Raw genomic sequence first — 25,295 nt, forward strand, 5'->3', positions numbered from 1 at the left:
CTCAGTAATGGTGACCAGGAAATTATTGTCGATTATCTTAAAAACCCACCTGGTTCACTGATGTCCTTTAGGGAAGGAAATCTGCCGTCCTTATCCGGTCTGGCCTAAACGTGACTCCAGACCCACAGCAATGTGGTTGACTCTTAACTGCCCCTCTGAAGTAGTCTAGCGAACCATTCAGTTCAAGGGCAATTAGGGATGGGCAACAAAAGATGGCCTTGCCAACGACATCCCCCTATCCCATGAATGAATGAATAAATAAAGCTCGGTCTTTGGATTTAAGTCTGCAAAGACACATTTTCAAAAGATGAAGATAATTTCTCTATGTTCCTCCAGATCTCACAGAACAAAATTTTTTGTAGAGTCATACTATTCCAACTCATTCCCACCACCTCAAAACTCTTGTCTCTTTCCTACAATTTATGAGGTTTTAAAATGCAAGCTCGGCATCATTTAATCAGTACCTCCTCATCCACATTCCTGGCTCGCCTATTCCTTTTGCACGTGGAATCCAGTAAGGGTGGATGGACACAGGAATCTCAGGACCACTGGATCGCTAGGATTTGACTGTTGAGGACGGACATCTCCTCATTCACTGACCCCAGCACTGACCCTCATTTCAGGAAGGTTTATGAAGGGCCATATCCTGCAATAAAGGACAGCATTCTGATCAAAAGGAACATAGTGACAGAAGGAGGCCACTCAGCCCTTTAAGCATGTTCCACCATTCAATTAGATCATGGCTAATCCATACTCCGACTGCATATCTCTTAACGTGCTTACCTAACAAAAATCTATCAACCTCAGTCTTGAAAGTCCCAGCAACTACAACCTTTTTGAGGGAGACAATTCCAGGTTTCAGGCAATGACCATCTCCAACAAGAGAGAAGCTAACCATCTCCCGTTGACATTCAATGGCATTACCATCATTGAATCCCCCACTATCAACATCCTGGGGGTTAGCATTGACCAGAAACTGAACTGGACTAGCCATATGAATACCATGGCTACAAGAACAGGTCAGAGACTGGGGAGTCTTTGGAGAGTAACTCACCTCCTGACTCCCCAAAGCCTTTCCCAGCATCTACAAGGCACAAGTCAGGAGTGTGATGGAATGCTCCCCACTTGCCTGGATGAGTGCAGCTCCAACAACACTCAAGAAACTTGACACCGTCCAGGACAAAGCAGCCACTTGATCAGCGTTGTATAATTTATAAGCCTCAGAACTATACAGAGTTGGCACTAGTTTCTATTTATATCTCAGATTTATTTACAGTGCTTTAAACTGTCTGCTCCATGCTTACACCACTAGCATTACAGAAAATTCTACAGTTTGCTTACTTTTCTCTGAGTCCACATTCAAGCTTAACTAATCAAGCAAAGTGAGCATCAATAGTAAACTGATGCAAATAATCAAACACAGAACAAGTGAACAATTGCACACTACAATTGGCACCCACTCCACCAACTTAAACATTCACTGCCTCCACCACTGATGCACAGCGGCAGCAGTGTGTACCATCTACAAGGTGCACTGCAGCAACTCACTCCTTTAATAGCATCTTCCAAACCCATGACCACTATCATCTACAAGGACAAGGGCAGCAGATAGATGGGAACACCACCACCTGGAAGATCCCCTCCAAGCCACTCACCATCCTAACTTGGAAATATATCGCCGTTCCTTCACTGTCGCTGGGTCAAAATCCTGGAACTCCCTTCCTATTAACACTGTGGGTGTACCTACACTACGTGGGCTGCAGCAGTTCAAGAAGGCAACTCATCACTACCTTCTCAAGGGCAATTAGGAAAGGGCGATAAATGCTGGCCCAGCCAGTAAGATTGCAAACCTTCCTGAATTGGTCGGGAGTCTAACAGAGTCGGCATCTATCTCCCGGTGACCATTATAAGCAATTCAGGGGATTTAGGAAATGCAATTGTGTAATGTCAATGGATATCGATAGGGAACAAATGGATGATGTTGGCAGACAGCCAGGGCATTTGTCCGGGCAGCTGATGGTCGCTGGATGTTCTCGGAGTTCTACTTCTGGTCAAGATGGCCGCCGCCCCCCCCCCCCCCCCCCACCCGGGGCTGGATTGAGGCCCTGGGTCTCTCTGTGGAGCCTGGGGTTATTTTGGGTCTCCTCCCCGGCTGCAGCGCTTCTGAGATGGAAGAAGTGCAGGTGGGGAGCATCGCACCGTGGGCTTAGTTCTCGCCGACAGGCCATCCATTCCCAGATGGCGTGCCAGGCAGAAGTGGTGTTCAGCCTGGAATCTAGTGAGGACCTGGGCCTGGGGGGAAATGGGGCAACCCTGGGCTCCGTGGGTCTCAACCTGGCTACGAGATCAATGGCAGGAGCCTGGGGGAGGGGCAGATGAAGGTAGGAGGTCATGTGACATCTCCCGGAACCTGTCCAGCCAGAGTTGGCAACCCTACTTGCCAGCGACATCGCATCCCATGAAAAAAATAAAAAAAGATCGACCACCCTCTGTGTGGAAAAAGCGCCTCCTGGTTTCCCTCCTGACTAACCAAGGTATAATTTTGAGATTACATCACTTTCTTGATTACCTCATCACTGGAAATAATTTCGCCACAACTACCCTGTCAAATCTTTTTAGCGTTTTAATCTATAGCTGGGCGACGCTATGTTTAATGAGTGGTTTGCAGTTTAGGAATTCCAGTATGAAAACCCACCAACCGTGTGTGTTACGGCAGCTCTGCCCATGGTTGTGAACTCATTTCCAAGATGTGCTGCTGTGACTGCATGCCAACCTCCTATAAGCTATGTCAACAGTTGCTCCGTCTGAACAGAAAGCTAACTGAACTATACCTGCCCTGCCCCCCGCTGCCCTTGCTCTGTCTGACTCTTGCTGTCAAGGCAAGAGTCAAGTGGTGCAATGAAGTGTTGAGGCCATCTGAGGTGAATTTTGTTCTTCCCTGGTGCTCATCAACTTGAGCGACCTGGGTATGGGGGTGATGGATTACTTGACCATTTTGTGTACTGTGGTAGCTGCAGTGCACCGTGTGGCCCTGCCTCTCGTCTCACTATCCCAACAGGGAATAATGGTTGCCTTTTGATTAAACAGGCCCCAGATATTAGCGTCAGTCCACGACATCAGGGAGCCCTCGTTTGCCTTGGGAAACATGCACTTGGAGGAAAAAGAACATACACGCGTGTATAGAGTGGCGGTGGGGTGGGGGGGTGGAACCCATCAAGCCCACCCCAACCCTACATCATGCATACCTTAGTCCTCTCCCCAACAACTCCCACAACCCCTTCCCCAGCATCCAACCTTCTGAAGCAGATGGTAAAGGGGAAAAAAATAAATCCTCGACCAATTTTTCTGACATTAATTTTTGGGATTGTTGTCACTGACCAGGTGGGCAAGGTTTACCCATCCCTAATTGTCCTGAGCGGGTGATGGTGGAACTACTTCTGGAACGATAAGTGACGATTGAGTGGCTTGGCTCAGCCACTTCAGAGGGCAGTTAGGAGTCACAGTGATATTGGTGTGGGTCTGGAGTCACATATGGGCCAGACCAAGGAAGGACAGCAGGTTTCCTTCCATACAGGGCAGCGATGAACCAGATGCTTTTTCTGCACCAACCCAATAACTTTAAGGTCGTTTTTACCGACACCAGCTTTTTAAAACAGGTTTCAAATTCTCAGACTGCCATGGTGGGATTTGAACTCACATTCACTGGATTACCCCTCGGCGGCTATCCCTCAATTCGAGGACGATGACGACTCGGGGTCGCATGGGTCTCCATGCAAATGAACAGGCCGATTCTTGACTCACTTATCTTTGGGCACATGGGGGTAGGACGTCCCATCCGGTAGTGGGGTCCGGAGAGCAGGATTTGCCTCCTTTTCCTCCCTTCTCTGCCTCATCATTAAGACGTTGTGTCTCAAAGCCTGACGCAGTTTGATGGACGAGTTGTCGCCATTTTGAACGACCGGTAGCGAGTTCCTCCCAGTCATTAATGTCAATGCTGCCACACTTCAAGGAGGGCTACAGAGTGCCTTTGAAATGTTTTCTTTGTCCTTCCTTGGAACTTTGGGGATTTGAAAGTTGAGAAAACAGAAACTGGTGGGGAAGACATTTTGCGGTGACCTGGGCACAGTGTCCAGTCCATTGAAGTTGATTTTGCAGGAGCTTCTCCTGAATGCTTGTGGAGCTGGCTTCAAGAAGGACTCTAGTATTTATTCGATAGTCTTGCCATTGAACCTTGAGGACGCGCCAGAGGCACTGTTGATGAGTTTCTCTGGTGCTCTTATGTGTTGTTAATATACAGCCCAGGATTCACTGCAGTGCAGGAGTGTGGTGGTGACAACTGTTCTGCACACCCAGACCTGTGATCTGCAGACATCTTTGCTGTCAAACACATTTTTTTTAATTCATTCATGGGATGTGGCCATCACTGGCTAAGCCAGTATTTGTATTGCCCATCCCTAATTGCCCTTGAGAAGGTGGTGGTGAGCTGCCTTCTTGAACCGCTATAGTCCATGTGGTGTAGGTACACCCACAGTGCTGTTAGGGAGGGAGTTCCAGGATTTTGACTCAGCGACAGTGAAGGAACGGCGATATATTTCCAAGTCAGGATGGTAGTAGCTTGGAGGTCTCTAGGTGGTGGTGTTCCCATGCATCTGCTACCTTGTCCTTCTAGATGGTAGCGGTCGTGGGTTTCACCAAGGAGCCTTGGTGAATTGCTGCAGTGCGTCTTGTAGATGGTACACACTGCTTCCACTGTGCATCAGTGATGGAGGGAGTGAATGTTTGTAGATGTGGTGCCAGTCAAGTGGGCTGCTTTGTCCTGGATGGTGTCAAGCTTCTTGAGCGTTGTTGGAGCTGCACTCACCCTGGCAAGTGGGGAGTATTCCATCACAATCCTGACTTGTGCCTTGTAGATGGCGGACAGGCTTTGGGGAGTCAGGGCAGGCTGCCATAGTTTCTATAAGGCTGAGCTGGTGCAATTGATCCGATGCTGGATCTCTTTATCAATGGTGGCCTTTTGAGAGGGCGGCTGCCAAAGTATGGGAAGTGCTCAACATATTCCAGAGTCTCTCCTTGAACATATATGGGAAGTGGAATATTTGACTCACCGGGTGTGGGTTGAGACGTGAGTTTTGTTTTGGAAACATTCAAGGACAGGCTGACTTTCTTGGAAGCAGAAATGAAGAGGTCGAGAGTGACTTGCAAATCTGGTGCAGAGTGGGTAATGACACTGCAACCATCTGTGAACCATGAGTCATGTATTTCTGTGGTGGTCAGTTTAGTTTTGGCATGGAGGCAACTGAGGTTAAAGAGTTTTCCATCTAAGTGGTCTTTAATACTGACACAAAAGACCACATCAGACCTTCCTCTGAAAGCTATTGCTCTCATTTTCATAGCAGAGAAAATCCTGACACACACTCTGCTGAATCACTGACTTCCCATGGCTGAGGACACCCTCCCAGAGACACACTGTGGCTTGAGTACACTCGTTGGACAATGAAGACACTGCATGAAAAGAGAGAGATAGGGAGACAGAGAGGGGGGGAGGGGGTAAAGAGCAAAAGGAGAGGCCTGGGATAGGTGGAAGGTGGGAGAGATTAAACGATAAAAGGGGTGCCGGTGCAAAAGGAGTGGTAATGGGGCAAGCAAAGGAGGAGGTCTGAATGGCAGAATGATGAACTATTTCACGCAGGTCCAACAATCCCCAAATCCCTCCCAAAAAAGTTTTGACCCTCTGGCAAAAACTGTCCACCTCACTGACCATCCGTTGCTAGTAGGAAAGGTGAATATTGCTGAAAAGAGAGGCATGTTGTCGAAATCCCTTGGCCAATCAGAGTCGATTTGACAACCAGTCAGCACCCTTTCCTCACGTAGTATAAATTGTTGTGGTCGTTTTGAAATTTGGAATTCTGGTGTTTGTCCTGATGAGCACAAGATGAAAAGCTTCAGCGGCATGTCTCTCTTTTCAGCAATATTCAAGTTTTGTACCAAGCGAGTATCAGTGAGATGAGCCATTTTTGCCACCAGGTCAAAACTATTTGCTTCCTTTCTAAATAATTCATCGGTTTTCCTTGGTATAGTAGGATCGCTTCTGTCTCAGCTGTCTGGAGGAGCTATCCATTCAGGCCCATTCCCCGTGCCCTTTTCAATGTTTTTGTTTTCCCCTTTTTCAAATAATTATCAACTTCCTTTTAAAAAGCTGATTACAGATTCAGTTCTCTCCATGGTTTCTGGTTGGACATTTCATATCCTGCCAAAGGAAATTCTCCCAACCTCTACCTCACTGACCACTTTATCCTTATTTACCTCATCAAAGTCCTTCATATTCCGGGCAGTTCTTCACATCTCCTTCTAACCAGCTTTGTTGGAATGTTTTACAGGTTTGTGGAACGCCCCAAGTTCTAACCCAATGTGGGCCAGGGAATTCGGAGCATAGTGCATTGCTGCCCTCCACTGGGGATTTCTTGATTAAAATAAAAACGAGAGGGAATTTTTCACTTGATGCTTCTTCACAATTTCTGTTCCAGGAAACATCACAAACTCCAGCCGCTGTGACGAAATGAAATATAAAGAGATGCCAGTGCCTTTGATCTTAGATAGACATCTGCATTCAGGTTTCACACTTGTAAAATGTTAGCAGAGGGAGGGAAGGACAGGATAAGCTTTGATAGGAACTGCAAATGGCTGAATCACTGACTGCACCAAAGTGCCTGTAGTTCATAGCCCTGCAAGGGTTGATAAGGCAGAAAAAGACCCAGAAGGTAGCAGTGAGGAGATGGGACACACTAGCTCTCATTCACAATGCTGGGGAATGTGCGCAATCAGAATTAGTGATGGAAACAGAGGCCAGGCTGACATTTAAGAATAAGGTAAATGGGGGGGGGGCAGAATGTTTCGCCCAACACGCTCGAGCGTAAAATAGCGCGAGATGACGTCGGGCGAGTGTCCCAACGTCAGCGCACACTCGCGCGATATTTCGGTCAGTGGACACGTGCGAGAGTTGGTAGCGCACCCACCAACAATTAAGGGGGCGGTTAAACCCATTAACGGCGCAATTAACTGCAATTTTTCACTGCCCGCCCAACATTACAGTTGGCGAATTGGCCAGGCGGCCTTTGCATTTTTCAGGAAACCTCACCCAAGGGCAGGATGAGGCTTCCGAGGATAATTTCAAAAAAAGATTAAAATGTTTGGACACAAATTTCAGCACCCATATGTCGAGGTGATTCATTCTGATGCGTGGGCATTTTTTTTTTTACAGATTTTAAAACCTGTTTTTATTGAATTTAAATTCAGCCCTCCGCCTTCATTCAGGGAGCTTTCGTTCCACCACTTTCCGAGCATTGGCTTCAGTGCTCGTCCTCCTCCTCCTCCCGCCCCTCACCCCGGCGGCGCTGACCCTTTCACCGCGCCTTCCATGCCGGCTGCCCGTTAATTGGCCAGCCAGCGTGAAGATCGTGGGCGGTGGGCTGTTCCCGGCCACTCCCTGGCCCACCAACCCGAAAATCCTGCTCCGGGTGCTTGAAGAAAAAGGGGAGTCGCTGTCAACCTATGACGCCGGCCAGCTGGGTGCCATGAACAGTTGCGCATCGGGCACTTAGCCCGCACCGCAGCCACCAGTGCAGGCGCGGTTTCTCCCACCAAGGTGGCTGGTGTTTTGGTCAGGGGCCAGTTTAACACTGCAACTTTTAACCATGTAAATGGCATGTCGGCTGTCAGCTTTTAAGCGATGTTAATCTTTCGATTGGCGTTCACGGGATGAAGAACTGTAGCTATGAGGATAGTTTGGAGAGGTTGGGACTGTTTTCCTTGGAGAGAAGGCGGCTGAGAGGAGACTTGATGGAGGCACTCAAGATCCTGAGGGGTATGGACAGGGTAAATAGTGGGAAACTGTTCCCACTCAAAAGTGCATCAAGGACTGGAGGGGGCACAGATTCAAAATAATTGGCGAAAGGACTAAATGTGACGTGAGGAAAAATTATTTCACCCAGAGTGTGGTTGGAGTCTGGAACAAACTCCCCGAAAGGGTGGCGGAGGCAGGTTCGATCGAGGTATTCAAAAGGGAATTGGATTGCTACCTGAAAAGAAAGAATGTGAAAGGTTATGAGGATAAGGCAGGGGAGTGGGACTAGGCGGAATGCCCTGTCAGCGAGCCAGCGAGGCCGAATGGCCTCCTTCTGCCCTGTAAAGATACTGCGAAGCTGTGATTGGGAATTTTGCTTGAAAATTGGTTCTCCTCTCTTCAACAACGTGACATCATGACCCTGTTACCTCCAAAAGTTACTGAGCAGCTAGAAGCTTTCTGTTTTGGTCGCCAAGTTCCAGGTTTGATAATGAGAGTTACCGAATGCCAACTACTTTCATCACTTTCCAAGCATCAAACTGGAACATAAAAATATCTAAGTGACAAATAGTTCATTTGTCTACCCGTAGAGTGTGTAAAGCTTTAGAAAGTCAGTGAAGCCGTTGGAAAGGTAATGTACAAGTAGCGACTATACAGCCTGGCTAGTTCAGTCGGTAGATAATTGGGCTCTTATTCCCAGGGTTGAGGTTTTGGGAGATATTTTCTTTCAAAAATACTTTATTCAAAATACATTTTTTATCGATTTTTACCAATTCAGTAAAAGATTATAAATTGAATTTCTGAGGCGGAGTTGAGGTCTCTCTTTGGTCCTCCCAGCTCCAGAGTCAATCTGGATTGGTTCCAATGTTTGTTACTGGTGTTTAAATAGTCTTCTTACTTCTTTATTTATTTTTAAATGTAAGTCCACTTCTTTCACCATTTCTCCCAATGGTGTCACGTTTACTTTTTATTTTATCATTAAAGGCTTAATGTGCTGACTGTGATGCCACTGACTGCAGTTGTACACGTGCAGGAAGGAGCTCCCTCTGGTGTTGCGTTGTCAATAGATGCAGCCTAAAATGCTAGAAAACACTACAGATGCATGGGAACAGGAAGATTAACAATAATTTGCAATCAATATAGAGAGCCATCTTAAAACGCCTCACAGAAGTGGGGTCCGACAAAAATTAACACCAAACCAAAGAAGGAGCTAACAGATTGGGCAACTTAGTCATGGGTTTTAAGGAAGGTCTTAAAGGATGAGAGGAAGATGGAGAAGATGGAGAGGCACAGGGAGAGAGTTCCAGAGCTTGGAGCCTGGACAATTGAAGCCATAGCCATTAATAGTGGGCGTAAGGTGTGGGGGATGCAGAAAAGCTTGGATTTGGAGGAATTTGGAGATGTCAAAGGATTGTAGGGCCAGAGGAAGTTACACATATAGGGTACGGAGGGATTTGAAACAAGAATGACAATCGAAGATTTAAGGCATTGGAGGACTGGGAGCCAATGAAGGTCGACAAGGGTTGGCACGACGGATGAGGAAGGGTTGGTGAGACATGTCACTACCCATGTGACGAATAAGCACCAAAACAGACAGCTTTCTGTGTAAATCTGTGTAAAGCTGTTGCTGAATTATCAAGGTGTGCTCCCTTATTGGAGGATAAAGCTTTAACACCTGGATTGAACTGATATGTAGAGGTTGGACAGAGGTCAACACGTAACTATAATTTATGTTTCTAGAAATCAGAAGCTCCCAAAGCACTTTAGGGAGTGATGGCAGAGCGGATGGTGGGGTTAAGGCAGGTTAGTGTGGGTTAGGAAAGGTTAGGGCGGGTTAGAGAGGGTTAGGGTGGGTTAGGGAGGGTTATGGTGGGTTAGGACAAGAGACTATAATATAGAAACATGGCTGAAAATGTGGTGAGAGAAATTTTTATTTCAGTTAGCGGGTTTAAAATTAGCTCTATCTTTGAAACCTTTAACGCACCACATAGATTCACACACCACACACACACCACACACATTCATGCACACACACATATACACACATTCACACACCACACACATTCACATAACACACGCACACACAGACACACGTACATATACACACATTGACACGCCACACACACATACAATAAATACACATCCACACAGCACACATCTACACACACACATAAACATTCACACACTCACACACACACATTCACACACACACACACATAAACATTCACACACACACATACACACACACTCACACACACACTACATTTTTCAGAAGGCGTTTATCCAGATTTGATTGGCAATGCTGCCTCAATTATCATTTAAAGGTGAACCACTTGTTTTCCTGATGGAATATTTTCACCTCTTTCCCCATGATTTTGAATTTTTTACCTTTAGTTCTTGTCCCAATCTTGTCCTCCCCCTATTTATCAAAAACTTCTCATCATTTTGAAAGTCTCTATTAAGTCTGCTCTTACTTTTCTCTGTTGCCAGGATAACAGTCCTCACAACTGAATCCCTCAGACATGGTAAATCCCTTCTGTACCCATTCTGAGACCTCTACATCTTTCCTGAGAGTGGTGTCCAAAATTGTCACAATCCCCCAGCTGAGACCTAACTAGGGAGTTCTAACGTTCCAGTCTCAGCTTTTATATTCAATTCGATTATTATAAACCCATGTAACCCACATGCTTTTTCACCCACCCTATTGACTATCGACTAACACCTTTAAGCGTTTGTGTATATGGAAGCCAAGGTCTCTCTGCTCATTGACACTTTCTAGATGTAGTGGGGCCTTTGCCAGCAGGTGGCAATGGTGGGACAGGGCAGCGGACAGGGGAATTGGTCAATCCCTGTGGGCCCCTCTGTGTGGGGAGCGGTGTATTTGGCAGGCTGGTGGGGGAGGTTGGGGGGTGGAGCCAGATGCCATGAAGAGCCGGCTAAAGGAGAGGCCGAAGCCTGGGACAGTTCCCTGGGAATGGGAGGAGCCAAGGCCATGAATAGGGCAGCCCAAAGACACTGACAGTGACTAGGGAAGCAGGTAGAGGAATTAGGGCAGGCATACAGCGGTTGAGGCCTAGGCTGGGATTTTTCAGCCCCGTCATGGGCGGGACCTGTCACGGGCGAGACAGCAACCCAGCCAGAAGCCCATTGACTTGAGGTGGGACCGGAAGATCCCAGCGGCAGGTGGGTGCGGAAAACCCCACCACTAGTCAGGTGCCTGTGGTCAGCATCCCTGTGTCCGAGAAGCCCCAAAGAGAGGAAACTTCCCTTTGAGCCCGGGGCACACAGTAGCCTGGTTGAGGTGGCCACAGGAAATTAGCAATAGGAGCTCCACCAAATGAACTGTGCTACCCGGTGGATTAAAGATCGGGAGTTTCCTGGTGAAGCTGGAGTGTCAGCCGGGAAAGTCCTCTGTAAATACCTTGGTATCTCGGGGTTTAGCTTTTCCATTAATGTTTACAAAGATTTGATGCCAATGGGATAAGGGATCCTGGTTTTATATCTTTATGCAGTCTGTGTACTTCAATCTCTGTAACACAAAATTGTGCCATCTACAAGACACTGACTTTCCATATTAGCCCAATCAAAGGTGCCTCACTTCACACTGAACACCATCTACCTTGTCATCATGAAGCCTATAAACACCCTCATCATGGTCTACTGCTTTGCAAGTACTTGCAATCTTTATAATACAGCTCCTTACACCCGAGTCTGGGTCATTTATAATAATTGTGACAAATTATGAAGCCAGCTGCCAGACTGAAAAACCTGCACCCATCAGCACCATTCTCTGCAGCCACTGAGACAACTCTGTACCCACACTGTCACTGTCCCCAGTGTGGTGTGGATTCAGTCAAGGGTGTCGAGCAGAGCAGGACAGTAAATATCTCAAGGTCTTTTTCCAATAACGCTCCATTTTGAATACTGTTCCCTTTTAGAGAGGGGTGAGTCCAACCCCTCTCCGAAGGGATGAAGCAAAAACTTGAGATTGTTGTCTGTATTAAGAGGCCAACTGCAATGGAGCCCGTGGTAACCAGCATCGCTGAGAATGTTGACGCACGTTCCTGCCTTATGACCCTTCCCAACTCCCAGCTCTCCCTCATTCTGCTACCCGGCATGATGAGCAAGCTGTTGATGGTGTGGCCAAGGACCTCTTGCTTCCCACCCTATCCCCCTACCCTCACGCCAGCCTTCCTCTTCTGAGTTCCTGCTTTCAGACAGCCAGGCACCGCTGCCTGCCCAGCCACAGGAACCAACGCAGGAGAAAGGAGAGCAGCTGCACAGCACTGATGAAGGAGCACCAATAGCTTGATCTGATAGCCGCAGCCGCCAGTTAAGATACTGGCGCTGCACATACCTTAGAGGTTAAATGCGAGCTGAGATCCACTTGTGATGAGTCATTGGGTACAAGTGGCTTAAAGCCAGGCCTGGGGAAAGGACGAGTTACAGGCGAGTACTCTGCTGTAGTGGACTCAGATGAGGGATTTGATGGGGTGACTTAAAGGATGATTGGCATGCACACTGAGACGCTGGGTACATTGGCTGGCCTGCTAGACAGCCTCCTGTCACAGTCAAGGAGCACGGAGGAGTTCAGTTCCAACAAGGCAGATGGCTTGGAGGAGAGCTTTCCCTCTCTCCACTCTCTGTTCCATCTCCCTGTTGTTCTCCAAGTCCAGAGGCACTGTCAATGCTGCCCCCTCCAACCCCCATACCCGTTGCTGCAGCTGTGTGGGCAGGTCACCCCTGCACCCCAGCACCACCCCGTCCACCATCCCCTCCCTCCCCAGACACACACAACTGTGAGAATGCAGCAAAGCTCTCTGGAAAATCCAGGAACTTACTGAAACACCTCTACAAACACGCCGGAGTACTCCAAGACACTTTGCAATGCAAAAAGTTTCAAAAACATTTGTATTACATGAAATTTGGGTAACAAGCCCCTTAAAGAGTTCCTCAGGGTAGTGTCCTCAGCCCAACTATCTTCAGCTGCTTTTCAATGACATTCCTTCCATCATAAGGTCAGAAGTGGGGATGTTCACTGATAATTACACAATGTTCAGCACCATTCGTGACTCCTCAGATACTGAAGCAATCCATGTCCAATTGCAGCAAGACCTGGACAATATCCAGGCTTGGGCTGACAAGTGGCAAGTAACGTTCACACCACACAAGTGCCAGGCAATGACCATCTCCATCAAGATAGGATCTAACCATCACTCCTTGAAATTCAATGGCATTATCATTGCTGAATTCCCCACTATCAACATCCTGGACGTTACCATTGACTAGAAACAGAATTGGACTAGCCATATAAATACTGTAGCTACAAGGCCAAGTCAGAGGCTAGGAATCTTGTGGCAGGTAACTCACCTCCCGACTCCCCAAAGCCTAACCACCATCCACGAGGCATCGGTCAGGAGTGTGATGGAATACTCCCCACTTGCCTGCATGAGTGCAGCTCCCACAACACTCAAGAAACTTGACACCATCCAGGACAAAGCAGCCCACTTGATTGGCACCACATCCACAAACATTCACTCCCTCCACCACTGACGCACAGTGGCAGCAGTGTGTGTACCATCTACAAGATGCATTGCAGGAACTCACGAAGGCTCCTTTGACAGCACCTTCCAAACCCACAACCACTACTATTTAAGACAAGGGCAGTAGATACATGGGAACACCACCACCTGTAAGTTCTCCTGCAAGTCACTCACCATCCTGACTTGGAAATATATCATCGTTTCTTCACTGTCACTGGGTCAAAATCCTGGAACTCCCTTCCTAACAGCACTGTGGGTGTACCTACACCACATGGACCGCAGCGGTTCAAGGAGGCAGCTCACCACCACCTTTGTCAAAGGCAGTTAGGGATGGGCAATAAATAGCCAGCGATGCTCCATATCCCTTGAATGAATGAAAAAAACACTCACACAAAGCCCACCTTGCAGCTTCACGATTGTTGCCTGCAGAGTGAACAATGAAGAGGCTGCTTGCATTACCCAAATTTGGGCCGTGTAAAATCAGGATCGCGATCTTCTGATGCACACAGGGGATGCATCAGCATGCATGCTTCTATTTAGTATCACAGCATGGGCTGCTCAGGAATAGGCTGAAGGCACAGGGCAGACAGGCCTCTTACAAGCAGCTCCACGCAAGGCAATTTCTCACCCAAAATGGAAACGGAAAATGCTGGAAAAACTCAGCAGGTCTGGTGGCATCTGTGGAGAGAGAAATAGGGTTATTGTTTCGAGTCCATATGACTCTTCCTTAAAGCTATCGAAGGGAACGAGAGTAGAAATTACTGGAGCACTGGCCATAATTTTACAGTCTCCCCTGGGCCCAGGGGAGGTGCCAGAGGACTGGGGAATTGCAAACATTACACCCTTGTTCAAAACAGGTTGTAAGGATAAGCCCAGCAATTACAGACCAGTCAGTTTAACTTCAGTGGTGGGCAAGACTCTAGAAACAATTATTCGGGATAGAATTAGTAGTCACATGGGGTAGAATCCTTCGCTTGGTGTGTGGGTGAGCGCCCGGCATGCTCAAGCGTGAAATAGCGCGCGATGACGTCGGGTGAACGCCCCAAAGTCGTTGCGCGCAGGCGCGATATTTCGGTCGGTGGGCACACGCAAGAGTTGGCAGCACACCCGCCGACAGAGGCCATTAAATTAACAATTGTCGGCGATTTTTCGCTGCCCGTCCAACATTACGGTTGGCGGGTGGGCGGATCGGCCAGGCGGCCTTTGCGTTTTCAAGGAAACCTCATCCAAGAGCGGGATGAGGTTTCCGATATTAATTTTAAAAAGATTTACATGTCTGGACAGGATTTTCAGTATCCATATGCTGAGGTGATCCGTGGACGTTTTTTCTGGATTTTAAATTCTGTTCTTTTATTGTGTTTTTCTTTATTCTGTTTATTTTATCGTTTTTAAAAAAAAATTATTCTGTTATTATTTTATTTAAATCTGTCAGCTCCCTGAGGCAGCTCTCTGCCTTTAGGCAGCTTTCCTGCCGCGCTCCCCCACACCCACTCTAACTTCAGCGCTCGCCCTCCTCCCGTCTCCACCCCAGCCGCGCTGAGCCTTTCAGTGCGCGTTTCACGTTGGCTAGCCATTAATTGGCCAGCCAGTGTGAACTAGCTGGTCGGGTGCTGATCACAGTCGGTGGTCCATTCCCCGGCTGCTCCCGGACCCGCCTAACACAGCCGCCCGCCCACCCGAAAATTCTACCCATGAAAAAATATGGGTTGATCTGGAAGAGCCCACATGGATTTCTAAAGGGGATATCTTGTTTAACTAACTTGCTGAAGTTTTTTGAAGAGGTAACAGAAAAGGTCGATGAGGGTAATGCTGTTGATGTAGTGTATATGGACTTTCAAAAGGCATTTGATACAGTGCTACACAACAGACTTGTGAGAAAAGTTATTGCTCATGGAATAAAAGGGACAGTAGCAATGTGGATAAAAAATTGGCTGAAAAATAGGAAGCAGAGAGCAATGGTCAATGGATATTTTTCAGGCTGGAGGAAGGTTTGTAGTTCCCTAGGGGTTGGTATTGGAACCCTTGCTTTTCCTGATATAAATTAACGACCTTGACCTTGGTCGTGCAGGGGACAATTTCAAAAAGCCTGCATATGATATGAAGTTTGGGAGTGAACTGCGAGGAGAACGGTGTGGAACTTCAAAAGGACATAGGCAAGTTGGAGGAGTGGGCCAATAGGTGGCAAATAAAGTTCAATGTGGAGAAATGTGAGGTGATGCATTTTGGTGGGAAGAACATGGACAGACAATATATAAGGGGTGAAATTTTGAGGGGGGTACGGGAGCAGAAAGACCTGGGTGTGTAAGTGCATAGATCATTAAAGGTGGTAGGTCAGGTGTGGAGAGCAGTTAATAAAACATATAGTATGCTGGGCTTTATTAATAGGGGCATAGAGTACAAGAGCAGGGAGGTTATGCTGAATTTATATAAGACACTCATTAGACCTCAGCTGGAATATTGTGTACGGTTCTGGGTGCCACATTATAGGAAGGATGTGCACACATTGGAGAGAGTCCAGAAGAGGTTTATAAGAATGGTTCCAGGGATGAGAAACTTCAGCTTTGAGAATAGATTGGAGAGGTTGGGACTGTTCATCTTGGAGAGGAGAAGGCTAAGAGGAGATTTGATAGAGATGTTCAAAATCATGAGGGATCTGGACAGAGTAGATAGGGAGAAGCTGTTCCGCTCATAAAAGGATTAAGAGTGAGAGGGCACAGATTTAAAGTCAGTTGCAAAAAAAGCAAAAGTGACTTGAGAAAAAACTTTTTCACACAGCGAGTGGTTCGGGTCTGGAATGCGCTGCCTGGAAATGTGGTGGAGGCAGGTTCAATCAAGGTATTCAAGAGGGCATTAGATTATTATTTGAATGGAAACAAGGTACAGGGGCACGGGAAAAAGGCAGGGCTCATTTGGAGAGCTAGTGCAGACACGATGGGCCAAATGGCCTCCTTCTGTGCCACTAAAATTCTGTGATTCTGTGAAGTAGAATGTGATGGATTTTATACTGTTTAAGAGGGGGTGGAGCAGGTGGAGCAAAATGGAAGGTCAGGGATAGGTGGGAGCTCAGGAGAGATTTGAGGCCCCAAACACTCCTTTCAGGTAAAGCAGTACTTCACTTTTGCCTCCTTCAGTTTGGTCTATACTGTATTCGCTGCTCCCAATGCGGTCTCCTCTACACTGGGGAGAATAAACGTCGACTGGGTGAGCGCTTTACGGAACACCTTCACTCAGTCCACAAGCATTGACCCAGACCTCCCTGTCGCTTGCCATTTCAACACTCCACCCTGCTCTCATGCCCACATGTCCGTCCTTGGCCTGCTGCAATGTTCCAGTGAAGCTCAACTCAAACTGTAGGAACAGTACCCCATCTTCCGACTAGGCACTTTACAGCCTTCCGGACTTAACATTGAGTTTGACAACTTCGGACCATGAACTCTCTCCTCCATCTTTACCCCTCTTTAATCCAATTTTCTAAAGCTTATTTTTATGTATAAAAAAAATTCCTCAATATTCCACTACCGCACCCCCGCCCATCCTGCCAACAGGGCCATTTGTCACTTGTTCTTTTGTTTTGCTTTCAGAGTGCTGACCCTTGTTCTGTTATTAACACATTCTGCTGCCTTACCTTTATGCCACTATCAGCACCTTCTCTAGTCTTTAACACTACCATTAACACTCCTTTTGTCCTGTGTCCATGACATCTTTGTCAAATCTCTCCTGAGCTCCCACCTATCCCTGACCTTCTATTTTGCTCCACCCCCTCTTAAACAGTATAAAATCCATCACATTTCTACTTCTCTTTAGCTCTGAATAAGAGCCACATAGACTCGAAACATTAACTCTGTTTCTCGCTCCACAGATGCTGCCAGACCTGCTGGGTTTTTCCAGCATTTTCTGTTTTTATTTCAGATTTCCAGCATCTGCAGTATTTTGCTTTTATCTCACCTTAAATCTTCCGCTAGAACTCATTCTACCTGAGGACCACTGGAAATAATGGAAGTGTTTACTTCCATCCCTTTGTACTACAACCTACTTTTTTTTTACCATTACCCAATCAGTAGTGTGTGATACATCCCATCTTATCCTTCACTCTTTTAAACCATGCTCAACATGGGATTTGACCCTTGTCTTGATTTCTCCATTTTTAAAAAGGGTGATGAAAGTAAGCAAATATCAATGTGGCTAATACCTCAGAAGATTACAACAGGTTTCCAAAGGCTCAAATATTACTGCAATTAATGTGCCTCATAGTGGATAGGACCCCATGTCATTTCTACCTACCAGCCCTACTTTTACAGGTTGTATTACTTTTCAATGGGCTTTTTTCATTTATTCATTGGACATGGGCATCTCTGGCAAGGCCAACATTTATTGCCCACCCTTACTTGCCCTTGAGATGGTGGTGAGCTGCCTTCTTGAATACAACTGAGTGTCTTGCTAGGCCATTTCAGAGGGCAGTTAAGAGTCAACCACGTTGCTGTGGGTCTGGAGTCACATGTAGGCCAGACCGGATAAGGACGGCAGATTTCCTTCCCTAAAGAACATTAGTGAATGAGATGGGTTTTTACAGCAATCCAGTAGTTTCATGGTCGTCATTACTGAGACTAGCCTTTTATCCCACATTTATTTAGCCAACTAAATTAAAATTCCTCAGTTGCCTCCATGGGATTTGAACTCAAGTCTCTGAATCCTTAATCCCCATGTCAATGCAGTTCATAAACAAGTCAGTATCAGGTTTTTGTATTGAGTGATATGATAAAATTTTATTGACAGAAACTTTAGACATTAATACGAAATAATTAAAAACCACATCACTGTCTGTACATTATTGAAAAGGCAGGTGTATTCTTTAAGTCGCCATATACTGAAACCTAGGGAATATGTTTCAGAGACTGACAGTTTACATAATCTTTGGTTTAAGACAGTGAGTTCTAGTCATTTGGTAGTACAGAACTTGAGTGTTGCTGAAAAAAGAGACATGCCGAAGCTTTTCATCTCACACTCATCAGGATACCTCAGGAGAATACCAATATCAGGAAAACAACAATTTATACTACACGTGAAGAGAGTGCTGATTGTTTGGCAAGTGGCAAAAGCTTAGACATGTCTCTTTTTTCAGCAATACAGTGAGTTTTGACAAAATATGGAAACGTATTAGTCAGCATTTTAGTATCATCCATTAATTCCACCATTAGACCATTGTATATTAATTGATGCTATGTGAGGCTGTTAGGTCTGTGGTGAGATTAAACTACTGCAAGCGGATCTCGACGCAATGACTGAGGGAATGGCCCTGCGTTTGACCAATGTTATACAACTTCGGCAAATTGCACCCTCTGTAAACTTGAGCTCATCCAAAATTCTGCTGCCCAGATATAACTCGCACCAAGCCTCAACAAGGGCACAGAGCTGAAGGCTGTTGGCAAAAGAAAGAGGTGTTGGCGTGATAGCACACGCTTCCCTTAAGATTCACGAGCAGTGCCGTGAAGCGATAGTGAAAACAAGCAGGGTATTAGGTTGCATCGGCAAGGTGTTTTAGTGGAAAACAAACCATGCCTTTTGGCATGCATCAGGCTTTGGTTAGACCTCACTCAGAACACGCGTCCGGTTTAAGTCACCTCAAATGGTTAGTGATGCAGAGGCTTTGGAATAGGTTCAAAGGGACGGCCATAAAAATAAAGGTCCTTTGTTACCCAGATCAGCTATTACTAGTAACAGTTAGGCACTTTTACTTTCAGGATGCACAGACTGAGGGAATCTAATCAAATGTTTGAAATAACGAATGGACTAGAATGTCCACATATGAGATAGACTAGGCGGGAGCAGGGGCCAAACATTTAAACTACACACGGGCAGAACTAGGTTTAGACGTCAGGGTACTCTGTCTTTTCCCAGAGGAAGGCAGACATCTGGAGCAAGTTACTGGCTTGTGTGCTGAATGCTGATTCACTGCCTACGTCCAAAAAGAGAGCTGGACCCGTTCCTGCCTGGGACAGAGATCACAGCATCCCAGAGATCGGGGGAATACTATGTAATATAAATCATGGACAATATGCTGGACTAGTTTGGATTGCTCAAAATGGGGAAAGATGTAATTTTTCAGATATTCACCCTCCCCCACCCAAAATTGGAATCGAATGTTTTGGAGCCAGCCTTTTCTGCTTCTTCTAGAGGATCATATGGCTGTTGGTGGGTGGTTTATGTGAATCATAATGCAGAAGCATCAGGTCTGTGTGGGGCTCAAGACCCTGATGGTCTTTACCAGTCCATCGCTTTTATCTGGTTGCACACAGCATCTGGGGAGATCGGGTGACTCGGTAGTTTAGAGTGCTGTAGTGTCCCTATTCAGACCTCTAGATAAAGCCCAGGCAGAAGATTAAGGCTAGGCAGCTAGACAGGAGCTATAATGCTATTGTTTCAAGTGTGAGACTCAAGCTTAAAATGTAGGCCGGGCAGAATGACAGATGTCACCGTGTCCACGAACATTGTCCTCCAACACTCAGGTTCAAATACAATCTAGACAATAGAAAAAGGTTCTCTCTCTCCAATGGGGATTTAATAGTGCAATGGGTAAGAGAAGTGCTCAATCCAGTTGGCTAAAATTCTGGTCCTAAGTGAAGATTGAGAGTCTGGAACCACGTTTCCTTCCAAATATCTGATCCACTGGTCACTTAGTTTGAACTTCAGTGCTCTGTTTGATCCTAAGCTCTGCTTCAAACTCCACATCCTGCCCAACACTGAGATTGCTTATTTCCACTTCCTCATCATCACTGATCTGTGTCCCCAGCTCACACCACCGGCCCCACACCCATCCACCCCCACGGAAACTCTTATCCACTTTTCTGCTACGGTCGGATTGTCTTCTCCACCAGCACTCTTCACTGGCTTTCCGACTTCCACAACACAAACTCCACCCCGTCTAAAGCTCTTCCGCCTTCATCCTGTCACTCACCAAGTCCTCCTGGCCTACCACCCCCATCCTCAATCACTTCTGTGGTCTTCGACATCAACTCCTGTATCCCATCCAATGCCTCTTTGGTCCTCTCATTCCAGCACCTTCTTCACCCGACTCCCTCTGCTCCATACTGACGGGAACAGCAGTCTTGGCCCCCATAACTCCCCAACCCCACAAGCCAGCTAATGCTCCAATTGCCCCTACAAGCTTCTCCAAAACCTCCTTATTAAGCTTCTTCTTCAGTGCTAAATACTCAGGTCTTGGTCAATTCCAACTCTGACAGAGGTGAAAGATCCCAAGCCGTAATGATTTGTTGGAACGTTAGCACAGTGTCTAATTAGCCCAAAGGGAATAACTTCCTCGTAATTGGTAACAAAATCCAAAACACATTCTTAATAAGAACAGCCAAGACTTCACTACAAATAGGGCTGTGGCACGGTGTCCCTGTGTCTTCAGTACATTTTAAAATCTTTTTCAGCGCGGTCCCTAACAGTAATTATCCCTTTGACTGCAAAATAACCAGAAATAATTACTATCACTAATTTTGTGAGAATAATACATTCTACCAGTTTCTCAGCCAAGTACATTTTGGATCTAAACGCACAATTCATATCACAAGATAATTAATGATGAGTAACGCCATTTAGCCCATCTTAGTTCATCCATCCAGATAGTTCCTAAAGATCCCCCATGGCAGCATTTAACTGGTTTTATTCTGTGCCCCTAGTTCTACTCGAGACTTAAAGTAGTGCACAGAGAGAGATAAACATAGCTACACAGAGAGAGAGAGACAAGAGAAAGAGAGAGAAAAAGATAAAGACTGAAAGACACACAAAGAAATCTGCTGGACCAAACTACCTCCTTCTTCCCCATTCACTTCCAAGATCAGAACGCCAAACTCCTTCCCATTCCCCCAAGAGAGCGAGAGACAGAAAGGGGAAGAGATAGAGAGAAATATAGACAGATGAGAGAGAGGTATTCAGTCAGACACAGAGACACAAGTGAGAGGTAGAAATAAAGGGGATGAGAGGCTAAATACCCTCTGCTTGAGGGGCAGAGTTGCCTACTTGTGCTCCTAGTTTGTATGTTCATAACCAAAAACCCTGTTTGTTTTGATTTTCAACCTGACCAGCTCCTCACTATTCACCTTGTGCAGTACCTGTCACCATGACTATTTTTGTAAGAGTCTTGGTTACCCCTATTCTCTCAAGTTTCAGTTTTGGCTGGCTGTCCTTTTTGCTGTCACTTTTTGAAAAGCAAAAACAAAATTGCGCCCCTTTACCTCATCCCTCTTCCCGCACCCCAGCCACCCCACCGCTCACATCAGCTTACTGAGAATGCAGCATTTTGTATCTGAGCTTTGTCTCACCCACCTACCTCCCTCCCTTGCTATATTGGCCTACGTCCCCCACTCCCATCCCATTCTTGGCAATTCACATCAATCCCCTTTTCTTTGAGTTAGCAAGTGGGCACCAAGTAGCTGGCTGCTCTCAGCGTGGATTTTAGCCATGCTTCTCAGCAGAATGTCTCTTGTTTCAGTTAATTATTAGTACCAATGCAGAAGTTCCAACTCTGCACAAGTTAGTCCCACATTAGCCAATTGCCATGCACACATAACTTGCCTTAAATCTACACTTTAATGATCAAAACAGTTTATTGGAAACATGTAATTATAAAGAGTGACAGTTTAGTACCTCATCGCGTAACACAAATTGTACCTCACAAATAATACAGTACTCATCACTTCCCCTTGACATTCAATATATAACCCCCAATAGAAAGATCGTAAGGCATTGGTTGCAATTTGTCTCAGCATAGGCTGAAATTTTGGACTCAGTGCGGTGATTATATATAAGTAACCTTTGACTTGTTGATCTTGTTTGTGATGACCAATTTGTCCTTTGTCTTGCATTCTGTGCTAGTTACCTATCTAATTAGACCACACAACCTCTCCCTCTCCGCCCCCATCATCATCTTCCCCTCTCGAAGCACCGATGAGACATAATCTGATTTATATAGGGGAGAAGTTGGAAAACTACTGCTTGTTTATGATGTCTTTGACTAACCCTTCCCAAAGTCTCCCATCTTCCTTTCACAAAGTCACCGCTGTTGAGTTTATGTTCAAAGAAGCAGATTCATCAACGTTCATTCGCTTGTTAATCTCTAGGCCAGGCTTGAGTACTTTTCAAGGCACTTTCTCTGAAGTTCCTTTTTGCATGTGCGTGGTAATTCTTGACTATTACTGTGTCGTACATTCATCAGGAGTAGAATGATTTGAGACCCAGGCTTCTCTAATGTCCAGAGCATGGAGTGATGAAATGTGAATGAGCAAACTTTGTTATTGTACAATGCGGTGCCTGCTTTATCAATTAACAGGCATGAAGTGTAGCAGCAAGTCCCATAGGCACCAACACCTTACTAAAGGGTCGAATCAAAAGAAAAGAGAAAGTTTCACTAGAGCATCGCTTTCTTCAGGAAAACTCCAAATCTTCAATTAACCCTTTTCAGCCCATACATATCCAAAGCTAAACAATTTGTGGGTTGTTCTATCTACTATTTGGAGTGTAACTCAGCTGGGTTAACTCTGAGGCAGTGATGCCAAGCACAGTAACACATTGACAAGGTGCCAGTTTGTCCAAGGGCACAGAATGAAGAGTATTTGGGCTTCCGTTACATGGATGTTTTATCAATTTGCCCATTGACGATGCCACCTTGCACTTTGAAAAGTTGGCGGTATTTGGATTACGTGAGCCACAAAGGGTTAAAAACTCTTGGCCAGCCAGCAAGGTCTCATCCCTTCTTCAGGCAAAGTTCTTGACAGAGTTGGAAAAAGGGGGAAGGCTCTCCCAAGGCATGAGATGCATCTATCATGAAACCCAAAGGGACAGAACAAGCCTCCCCAAGACCTAAGAGATTGCTGGCAATCCTAATAAGCCCTAGTACTTATTATTGCTATCCACAGCCTTAAATATGAGAAGTAATTCCTAACACACTAGAACATAAAGTGATGGATGTTAGTGTCATAGTGGTTTCAATAGTGAGAGAAGTGTCCTTTCACTCAGTGGTTCATGTAAACGTTGTGCAGAGAAGGTTGGTGCAAGACACACCCACTGGGCATCACTTCAGTCCTTGCCATCACTCCCAGGATTGTTCCATCAATGGTTCTCCTTTCCTCAAAAATCACTGCACAACAGCGCTGCGGGGAGCCCGTTCGGCACGTGGCAGGTTGTGCGTTCGCCGGTTCCGCCCCTTCCTCACCTCCTGCAGGTGCTTCCACTTGGTCTGCAGGTGACGGGCCGAGGTGCGCTTCTGCTTGGGCTGCTTGGTCCTCCGCCTCCACACCTGCTCGCAGATCTCGTCCACCGTCTTCAGGCTGGGGTGGTCGACCAGCTGCAGGAAGTCCTGGTACCAGACCTTCTGGTTGGGGAAGGCGGAGGATGAGCTGCGGCCCGCAGCGGGGTCCTTGCGGAGGAGCTCGTCGGCCTGCTCCAGCCGGATCACCTCCAGCGAGATGTGCATGAGGGTCTGGGTGAAGTCGAGCTCCATGGAATGGCAGAAGTAGGTGCCGGCATTCTTGCGTTGAATGCTCCTCAGCAACAAGCCTCGGTCGGTCTTGATGATGTGGTCATCTAACCGAACCTGCAAGTAATGAAATACCCAACGTGAACAGGGAAATATTTTCTCCAAACAAAACTGAAGCAAAGAAGATTGCAATCGCAAATTTCTTATCAACTGTCTTGAGTTTATTTTTTTAATTCACTCATAGGATGTGGCTGGGCCAGCATTTATTGCCCATCCCTAATTGCCCTTGAGAAGGTGGTGATGAGCTGCCTCCTCAGACCGCTGCAGTCCATGTGGTACACATGGTAGGTACACATAACTAACTGTTTTCATATAACTAAGTTTACCTTTTTTGCTTCAGTGGGAACCAGTGTCCCATATGGACAAAGTCAAAAACTTTCCTGGATAAACGCGACTATTAGCGACCAAAATGTTGAAGAAGACTATGAGAAATCTGTTTGCACTAATAAGGGGAGGTCATCTCAGCTGGAGATTGGTGCCCAATCCTGGCTATCGCACTACAATGCTGCAGGGGTCAAGGCCCTAGAAAGGGTCACAGGGGAGATTTACCAGAACGATTCTAGAGATGTGGAACTTCAGCAATGTGGAGAGACTAGGGAAGCTGCACTTGTCCTCCTTTGAGCAGAGACAGTTAAAGGGGAGGTTTAATAGAGGTGGTCAAAATTATGAGGAGGTTTGATAAGAATAGAGAGAGAGGAACCGATTCAATGAGCAGGAAGATCAGTAATCAGGCAACTAATTGAAGATAATTGAAGGCAAAAAAGGTGGGAGGGTAATGAGGGGAATCTTTACACAATGAGTGATAATGATCTAGAATGCACTGTCTCAAAAGCTGGTGGATTCAATAGTAAAATCAAAAGGGCATTGGATAAATACTTGAAAAGGAAAAATTTGCAGGGTTATGGGGAAAGAGCAAGGGCTGAGTGGATTCATTGGGAGGGGTGGTGGCTCTAGGCGTATTGCTCCCGCAGGGGGCTAGCACAGGCACAACAGGCTGAATGGCCTCCTTCTGTGCTGCATTATTCTATGCACTACAATTAAATGAAATCAGAATATAAAATGAGTGGGAATCAAATCTAAGAGAAACCGGAGTGACTGCTAAGCAGATGGTGCCAGAACAACAGAACCTCCTTTCCTAACCCAATGACTAACACTGCCTACTGGTTAAAACTAGATTTCCAAACAATTATTTATTTTAAATTCATGGTGGTAGACAGCAATCACCTACCCACTAACAGTGGGTAATGGTAGAAAGATTTAAGAGCAAAAGAGACTTTTAAATTGAGATACCAATCCAAACTTTGCAGTTGGTAACAGTGTTTTAATTATATTGTTAAGGTGAATTGAGAGGGCATTGGTTAATTAAGTACCCAGA

The 25,295-nt window shown here is 46.2% G+C and overlaps 1 protein-coding gene across 1 annotated transcript in view; it reads right to left on the reverse strand.

Annotated features, from left to right (window-relative positions):
- Positions 1–19,191: 19,191 nt before the first annotated feature.
- sema3b (sema domain, immunoglobulin domain (Ig), short basic domain, secreted, (semaphorin) 3B) overlaps positions 19,192–25,295 on the reverse strand; it is a 146,370-nt gene continuing 140,266 nt past the window's right edge. Inside the window, exon 17 of the mRNA XM_078543161.1 lies at positions 19,192–23,977. Within this exon, the coding sequence (XP_078399287.1) occupies positions 23,519–23,977 (459 nt within the window). The 3' untranslated portion in view covers positions 19,192–23,518. The remainder of the gene's footprint in view (positions 23,978–25,295) is intronic.

This window comes from Cetorhinus maximus, chromosome 6 (assembly GCF_964194155.1).
Source record: "Cetorhinus maximus chromosome 6, sCetMax3.hap1.1, whole genome shotgun sequence".
NCBI classification, from domain to species: domain Eukaryota; kingdom Metazoa; phylum Chordata; class Chondrichthyes; order Lamniformes; family Cetorhinidae; genus Cetorhinus; species Cetorhinus maximus.